General features: G+C 41.5%; 1 protein-coding gene across 1 annotated transcript; it reads left to right on the top strand.

Annotated features, from left to right (window-relative positions):
- Positions 1-256: 256 nt before the first annotated feature.
- Positions 257-1,252, top strand: LOC306904045 (trace amine-associated receptor 13c-like; the record flags this gene model as incomplete). Its single annotated transcript, XM_079473667.1, has 1 exon — positions 257-1,252. The coding sequence occupies one exon, from the start codon at positions 257-259 to the stop codon at positions 1,250-1,252; it is 996 nt and encodes a 331-aa protein (XP_079329793.1).
- Positions 1,253-9,583: the final 8,331 nt, after the last annotated feature.

Raw genomic sequence — 9,583 nt, 5'->3', positions numbered from 1 at the left:
TTTCAAATCATTTGAAAATAAACAGCCTAGTTTCACGACTGTATCAATCAGACTAATGAATGTTCAACTAGTGGGAGGGTTTCACGCTCGACAAAAAAAAAACTTGTGTTAAATGGGGTTGTCACTCTGCATGACCTAGGTATAAATGTCAATGTCGAGGACCAGGAAAGCAAGCTGAGAAGCATCCTCACACCGATCAAGAATTCATCTCTGATGAAGCCTGGAGTTCACCTTTCAACATCTAGCTCTCATGGAGATGTCTGACTGGGGATTGACTAACACGGAAAATCAAACGATCCATTACTGCTTCCCAAACCACAATCTGTCATGTACCAGAAACAGCCGACCTGAATTTGAGTACATTATTGTATATATTGTAGTTTCTGCAATGTCAGTGCTCACTGTGATTTTGAACCTGCTGGTGATCATCTCCATCTCTCACTTCAAACAGCTTCACACTGCAACCAATGTGCTGGTTCTCTCTCTGGCAGTAGCGGATCTGATGTCAGGACTCATTCTTCTGCCAGTGCAGGGCATAAAACTCATTGAGTCATGCTGGTACTTTGGAGAAATATTTTGTTCATGTTTTCCTCTGGTTCTCTATGTGGTTGTTGTAGCATCTCTTGGTAATATGATTATTATTTCTGTGGATCGTTTCATTGCTGTGAACGACCCTTTGCGATACCCTGTGAGGGTCACTCATAACAGAGTTGTTTTCTCAATTGTTGCAAACTGGTTGTTTTCTGCATTTTATTCTTTTTATCTCTTGTATGACTTTTTGCTGTATCCAGAGAGAAATCACAAATGCCTTGGCGAATGTGTACTTGTTGTCACGGTGGAGAATTTGATTATAGATGCCATTGTTTGTTTAGTGGCACCATGTTTTGTTATCATTTCTTTATATGTGAAAATTTGCATCGTAGCAAAACATCAAGCTGAGCATCTGAATTCAGTCACAGCTAAAAAGGCCAAATCGGAAAAAAAGGCGGCAAGAACCTTAGGGATTGTAGTAATGGTCTATCTTCTCTGCTGGCTGCCGTATTACTTGATAACTCTGTCTCTTGGGCATGATGAAAATGATGCTCTCATCATTAATGTCATGTACTGGATTATGTGTATGAATTCCTGCATGAATCCACTCATCTATGCAATGTTTTATCCATGGTTCAGAATATCAACAAAATACATTTTGACTTTGAAAATATTTGAACCGTCTTCAGAATACTTTAATCTGTTTCCAGAGGAGAAGTGAACAATTATGTATAAGTTATCATTTTGTTGAACTGTTAGATGACTGTCCGATCTATGTGGAAAGAACTATGATAGTAAAGTATTGTAAAGTAAAATGATAAAATATAAATTTCTGTAACAATCTAGCCTGTTTCTTTTATTCTATAAAAATCATTGTTTAGGTCTCCATTCATGTAGTACATACTAGTTATTTAAATCGTATAGGAAAACACTGTATACAATGTAGGAAATTGTGTTAAAATGTGAAGATTGTAGTGTTTCGAAAAAATGTTAAAGGTCGTTTTTTAAGGACATTTAATCTCTGGTGAGGGCTGAATCTTCACATCTATTGCAGAATGTTGATGATGTTGCTGGGTGATGTTTGCCTTCTTTATTCCTTTTATACCTCTCTCTTTTCAGTTATTTTGATTTCGTTTTTTCTATTAGAGACTGGACCTGTCTGAACATTAGGGAAATTATTGTTAACTACATTGATGAACTGAATGAACAAAATTTTCAAATGGCTCCCTATGTTATAAAAATAAAGTTTTTACTCATTGTTTTTCTGTGTGTTCACCTACACCATTATCTGCACCCTGTCACAGGTAGGAGCTTTTAAGCTTATAAACTAAAAAGTTTAGTTTGCATCAAAACATTTTCATCTATACTGTGTAATTCAATGTTTGTTTGCACTATGTGTGTCCATACTTTTGCACTGGAAGCTACTGTGGTGGATTCCTTGTGTGTGTACATATTTGGTACTAAAGCTCCTTTTTATTCTGATTCCTAATTATAACACCAGTTAATCGTGCAACACACAGCCCACATATTTAGCTCAGTAGATCTGTATGGACTTGCATTTGCTCTTTGTACTTGTCTCACGTCACCTGTCTCAACATGTCCAGTTCTGCCACCCACTAGACCAGCCAGAGACCAGGCCAAGGACTGTGAGGGACAACCTGCTGCTCGGAACCAACAGTGACATGCAGAACCTGAGCTGTGAGCAGCTAGACAGTAAAGTTGCAGGATTCTGTATAAAATCAGAATGCTGATTTTCTAGCTTAAAATAAAGATCCCGATTCTCTCACAATTCTCAAGAGACTTTTTAATTTAAAGATTTAAAACCCCTGAACATTAGGTTATCAAACAAGATGGCAATAAAATAAGACATAATAATGTTCTTGGCTTCAATCACATTTAAATAAATGTATTGTAATAAAGTTCGTTAGAAGGGAAGGAAGGAGGCGGGAACCGGCGGACGTTCAAACAATAAAACTTTAATTAAATAAACACGGAAGTAACTGACCAGCAGCCACCTCACGGTCGACTGCCGGCCATAACACATACACAAACTAAACAAATGTTCGGGCCCGGTCCTCTCTCGTCAACAGTCCTGCCGATCGTGCTTGTAAGCTCCCGATCTTCTCCGTGATAAGATGCGGGACCGGTGTGCGCACAGCTGCTTGCACTTATCACTCACGCCACCGGCCCCGTGTCACGGCTCTTGTCCCGCCTTCCTCACCACATGTATGTAATAAGGTTCAATTGAAGGGACGGAAGGAGGTGGGAACCGGCGGACATTTAAACAATAAAACTTTAATTAAACAAACAAAAAACATGGAAGCAAAGTGACCTGCCGGTCATCCTTTTAAGCTCCCGATCTCCTCCGTAAGATATGCGGGAGTGGTGCACGCACAGCTGATTGCAACTATCACTCACGGCTCTCGTCCCGCCTTCCTCACCACAATGTAATAAACAAAAATGTATTAATATGTAAGTAAATAAAAGAATTCCCATTAAACATTCAAACCAAAAAGATTGAAAGATACAATAAATGCAAAAGTATTTCCTAGATAGTGCAGACAATCTCGGAAACTGCTCCTTGTGAGCCTTCTACCAGACTAGGGGGTCATCTTCGCTGTCTGTGTTGCTTAACTAAAGGTAAGACTTTAGCTCCAAGCTGATTGTTCTTGCTGCGAGGATGAATCTGGTGGCCCATCATTTCTTTGTGCTGCTTTGAAGAGGCTACCTAAGGTCTTTCGAGTCTTCTTTGCAGGACTGCCACTAGTTGGAGGGACACTTTCCTGTGAAGTCAGGTTTATTTAACCACAAAAAATAAAACTTTTTAAACAATTTAAATAGTTTGTGCATCTTAATACACATTAGATGTATAGATAGATATACATTAACTGTGGGTAGCTGTGACATTGTTCTGGACAGCTGTTTTGTTATCCTTGTGGACGTATGTCATTTTAATCGAGGGTTGTGGCTATGTCAAGGAGGTTTTGTGTTTTTTGATCATTGTATTTTTCCTCCAGATAAACCACAATCTTTGATTTAATTCTTCGAATAAGATCAGTGTCATTTTCCTTAACCAAAACAGAAGACTGAAAAAGGTGGAGAGATGGTTTAACAGAAGACACACTGACAGCTCTCCTGAAAGAGCATCTGTGAACTGCAACTGGGGTTTTAGTCTTGTCCACAGCCTCCAGGACCTCTAGGTCTTGCCATGTCGGCAAGAGATGCCTAGCTTTGTGGTCTAAAGAGACGATATGGGAGATGCCCGCTTGCTGATCAAGTATTCTCCTTACCATAGCCTGTCTAAATCCCCACCTTGTCGGATACTCTGTCTTGAGCTTGTGGTCCAGTAAACCGAGTTGTTTTTAACCTCAGAAAGTTCCCTCTTCCTTTTCCAACTGTAGCTAAAACCCCCTACAAGCTTTTTGCACAATCCCATAGCATGCTCAATTCGTGAGTCCTTCATTGCAAAAAGATTGAAAACAATCTTTTTATGAACTATTAATCTTATTAAGAGCCTAAAGAATTAAGATTAAAATCAAAACACACTCAAACATTTTAGTAAGGATTTAAGTAAAAAAAACTATATTAATAGTATATAATTGACTCCTCATGAGACCGGAAGTGAACGCTTGCGCAACTTGCTACCACTGCTCTCAGATTGTTTGTTTAATTTTGGGCTTTTTAACTTCAGTTTTTATTGAATTTTTAATTGTTTATTGCCCTGCTGATATACTGTCACCGATTACTGCGTTTATACCAGCAACATCTGGCTCCTTTGCTTCTCTTCCTGACTTTCTGTGTCGCTGACTGTGTGATCCAAAATGTGGCTCAGCAAGTCAGCGATACTCATGTGGATGGCTGCGCTTCTCCTCACAAGTTCCTCGTCGGCTCTGTTTCAATACTCGACTGCTGAGCTTCTCAAACTCTGCTTCAATCCGACTGCCTCAGCAGTTTTAAAATTGACGCTGCACCCTGGCTCGGAAAACGCTCGCTTACCTCGTCGGAGATATCTTCATCGTGGGTCCCGACAGAGTTTCAACATCGATGCTTCCACCTCAATCAACTCCTTCTGGTCTTCATCTCCCCGTCAACCGAGATCATCCAGCAGAAAGGTGGACCAGTGTGTGCTAGCTAGTCTACCCATGTCTGCTAATGCTAGCTCTGTTTCCCACAAGAACAACCTTAATGATCTCCACTTTGGATTATACAACATCCGATCACTTTCGGGCAAAGGACCTTTTCTCCAGGATTTCATTAATAACCGCAAATATGACTTTAGTCTGACAGAGACTTGGCAGCAACCAAATGACTTTTCCCGGTTGAACGAAGCAACTCCCCCCGGGTTTGTTTACAGTTGAAATCCTGCGTTACAGGTCGCGGGGGAGGTCTCGCAATATTATAATCGCGAGAGCTGGAAAGTCTCGCCTGTCTCTATGCCACTCTATCAGTCATTTCAGTCTCTTGTCATTAAACTAAATGGTCCATCCCCTATCATTGTAGCCACCATGTATCGTCCACCTAAACCAAATTCAGAATTCATTAATTCATTTTCAGCTTTTTTGCATTTATATCACCTCTTTCCCCTAATATTATTCTCCTTACATCCATATTGATAATGACAATAACTACCTCACAAAAGACTTTAAATCATGCCTTGATGAGTTTATTAATTTTCCCACCCATTCAAAGGGCCATATCTTGGCTCTACTTTGCTGCTTTGTTGTCACTCCTTTTGATTGTATTGCATCTGACCTTCCCATTTCTGATCATAAACATATTTCATATTTAATGCTAAGATGTCACTGTTCAAAACGAAACTGTTACGTAAAATCTCTTTCCGTAACATCAAGTCCATTGACCCAGCAGCTTTAAATTCTGGTATTGCCAATCTCCTCGATACCCTGGCTCCAATAAAACACAGTTTGTCTCCTTTTCCCAATCTGCATCTGTTTACTTATGAACATCGACAACTGAAAGCTAGAAGTCGCCAACTGGAAAGCCTCAATAGAAAAACTGGTTTGCCCATGCACAAACAAATGTTTTAAACCCTTTTACTTTTTTATAAAGATTATCCTTCCACTGCAAAGTCTAACTACTATGCAGATTTATTCAGTTCAGGCTCTGGTAATTCTCAAGCACTTTTTCACATCAACAAATATCTCCTCAGATCGCAACCCTCAAACTATCCTCTGATTTTCAAATATCTTCTTGTCATCTTTTATCTGCTTTCACACTCCCCTCTGCTGCTGAAATAACTAATTCTGTTCGCAAATCTAAATCATCAACTTGCCAACTTGACCCTTTCCCGATTACATTGGTTAAAACATGCATTCACTCCCTGACCCCTTTTATAACTGCAATTATCCATTCCTTGCTTGTCACTGGTATTGTTCCATCACCCCTCAAAACAGCGGCAATAACCCCATTCTTAAGAAACCTGGAGCTGACCCCAGCAACTTGAACAATTTCTGTCCAATTTCCAACGTCCCCTTCCTTTCTAAAATTCTTGAAAATACAGTTGCTTCTCAGATTAATGACCGCCTCACCCACAATAGTCTCTTTGAACAGTTCCAATCAGGTTTCCGTCCCCTCCATAGCACCGAAACAGCTCTTCTAAAAATCACGAATGACCTCCTCACAGCTGCGGATTCTGGATTGCTGATTTACTACATTTCGTTACATGGAACTTGTATATGTGTAATGACAATAAAGTTGAATCTAATCTAATCTACTGACAATCCTCATCCTCCTGGACCTGAGTGCGACTTTTGACACCATTTCCCACACCATCCTAATCGACCGATTAGTTTCCCTTGGATTATCTGATACACCCCTGCACTGGTTTAAATCATATCTCTCTGGCCGTACTCTGCCCCCCTTTCCTCTGGTGTTCCCCAAGGCTCTGTCCTTGGACCACTTTTGTTCATTATCTACCTTCTCCCTCTTGGCCTTTACAATGCTGGTCCAATTGTCAGTTGTAATACATACAAGATTTTCCTCCTCCAATTTCCAGTTTATGAGTGCTCCGTTTCAACTGTTTCACAAAATTTATTGTACAGAGCAGCGATTGCTACGTGTGAAAAATAATAATGAGAGAGCATGCAATAGCGCTTATCAAGTGTTTGTATCAGTCTTTTAAACCCGTCTTCTTCAACAGTGGTCACAGGAGCCATATCTTTAGCCAAGTGGAATGCGATTGTGTCTGTTATTTATTTGTGCCTCGAAGAGGTTAATGGGTATGGAGTTGCATTGAATAATGTTTGTTTTGACTGCTTGCTGGTACTTTGCGATTATCCATGATTTTATTTCTGTACCATCTCATCATACTGTAGTGTATTATGACATTTGAGGTGATTTAGCAGATTGTTGGTGTTTCTCGTTGGTACAGAAACAATGGCTAAACATTGCTTACAGTATATGGTTTGCTGAGTAGTATCATATGGTTTGAATCCAAAAAGCCCACATTCCAGAATAAGATCCACTTTTTGGTACTAAAACAATGTCATGGTTCTTGTCAGACGTACTTGCACATTGATCTGCCAAACTCATTCTCTTTATTTTCTGTTTCTTTCTAACTTCTTAGCGAAAGCATCCACTGTACCGGTGGCGCTAACATGAGCACATCTATCTAACTTGTCCAATACCCGATGTGACGTCAAGACGTCATCACAGCTACTGTGAGTGATTGCGTGTTATCTTGAGATGCATCTTACCTCTCCTTGAAAACATAATAAGCCAGAGAAATGCTTGATTAAGATCGTTTGGGGGTCGAATCGAGATTACAATCTTTTAACAATTAATCGTGCAGCTCTACTAGATGGCGGTGTGAACTGGCAGATGGACTATGTTCCAACTAAGAGCTATAGCTACAGAGAGACCAGCCAGGATCATCGTGACCACTGCCACAACCAGCTAGAACGAAGGATGTGTCTCCCACAAGGGAGCCAGGAGGAACCAGAAGCACACACAGAACCGCCTAGACCAGCTGGACCTTCAAGTGACAGCAGATAAAAAGCACTAGGAGCTATAGGAGACGAAAAAGCTTAAATATGCCTTTAAAACATGCTTCACAGCATGATCAGCACCACAATGCAATGTGTAGACAGGGGAAATTACAACACAGAATATACCCAGCCAAGAGTCCAGTGCTGCAAGGGGGGGCATGACCAGCCAACACCTGACCAGCCATCAACCACAGAGGGGTGGGGGCAGGGACCTTTCAGAAGAACCTGCTGTTCTTTTGAGCCTCGAGCAGGGGTATCCAACCCTGAAGATTTCAGCTCCAACCCCAATCAAATAACTCAACCGTCTAATCAAGGTGTTCAGGGTTGCTTGGTAATTACAGACAGGTATGTTGAAACGGGGTTGGAGCAACAGTTTGTAGGACGGTAGCTCACCAGAAGCAGGGATGGAGATCCCTCGCCTAAAGGAACATACAGTAGCATCCTGTAACAAACTTTCAAAGCAGATTACAGCAGCTACAAAGCACCTTCTACAACCAGCATCTGAGCCTAGGCCAGATAACAGAACAGGGCCAAAGGGAGGTAGACTTCAACGGCATAACCCTAGAATAAGCTGACCCGCAACGGCCAGGGCACAAAGCCCAAACAGTCACCAGAGGAACTTTGCAAAACTCTGATCAAGACCTGTCCTAAGGACATTAAAGGATCTGATCCCACGAAAGGCCTCACCAGCAGGTTTTAAACCCTAAAACTCTCAAACAAAAATTTCTGCAATCTGCCCGTCGTCCACAGAGACCATCATCCTAACACCAGACGACCATGGCACCCTTACAGCATCTCATCAAATGGCTGACCAGCTAGAACACGAAGACACATACACGGTCGAAGCAGAGATATGACTGGAATAAAAAACTCCCATGCATCTGCCTATTAGCTCCATAAATCTGTTCAACTTGTGTACATTTCATACCAGAAATGTACACATACCCGTTCTTTACCAGCACAGACCTGCTTAACTGTTTTAAGCTCCTGATGGATCTTAAGCATGGCGTAGAATTTGGCTCAAGTACCACCTTTCAAGCAAGCCAACCCATCTGAAGTGCAGGGCCAGGTCACAAGGTCAAGCATGAAATCTCAGCTGGTCGCGAAGACCCAGTCTCAGAATTAAAATAGTAGATGACCCTCTTCCTCCAACATGTCCTCCAATGACATGTCAAACAACACCACATTGGAACTATGGGCTGACAACTCAGACATCAACCTCACACTGCTTACACGCTCACATCAACAGCATCAGGAACCGGACATTCCCTCTGCTGTCGTGCATAACTGCACACAACAGTTTACCAGGAACGACTGCAACAGCCTTAGCTTCCTTGTTGAAATAACTGCCCAGTCATGTAAATGAGTGCTCAAAGATGGTCTCATGAACACACCCCAAATTGCACCTGTGCTTTACCACATGCCTGACTCAATCTCACTGAAAGGAGTTCCATCTGGAAGCTGGGTCAATTAACCATCACCTTAGAGCTGGTCTACACCAACAGCACGACCAGAACAAAGGGGGGTTGCAAACACCAGTGCAACATGGCTCTGACCAAAGTCTAAAGACACATATGAGAAGAGGCCCCGTGATCCATCCAAAAATGTTCCATTCACAACAGCACACAAATGGTTATTTTAGAGACCTCCTAAGAGGCCTAACAGTCACACAAAAACACATGTTCAATGGCCCTTCAAGGACACAAAGGTACATGACTAGCCCAGAGCAGGTGTTTTGTGGAAAACAGCAACACATCAAGGTTGGCCCCTGACATCACCACACGTAACAGCTATTCTGATGTAGGGTTGGAAAAAATAACTGGAATAATGATCCCTTGCCACTTCGCAATTTGGAACTCGATGTTGAAAGTAATACAATTACTTTGTCTCCCTGTGTATATTTCCGTGAATTGGTTGCCCTGTTATACAGCTGGCTTTGCTTGTCCTGAGCCTCTAACAAATTCTCCATAGATAGCCGCCCCAATGTATGGAGTTTTGTTCTCAGGTCCAAGACATATTGAATTTCATGCTGTTGGAGGGTCCGTCCT

Source organism: Barbatula barbatula (genome assembly GCF_947034865.1).
Source record: "Barbatula barbatula genome assembly, chromosome: 14".
Taxonomy (NCBI): domain Eukaryota; kingdom Metazoa; phylum Chordata; class Actinopteri; order Cypriniformes; family Nemacheilidae; genus Barbatula; species Barbatula barbatula.
The sequence above is the reverse complement of the archived record's forward strand: the minus strand, read 5'-3'. Positions and strand labels throughout refer to the sequence as shown.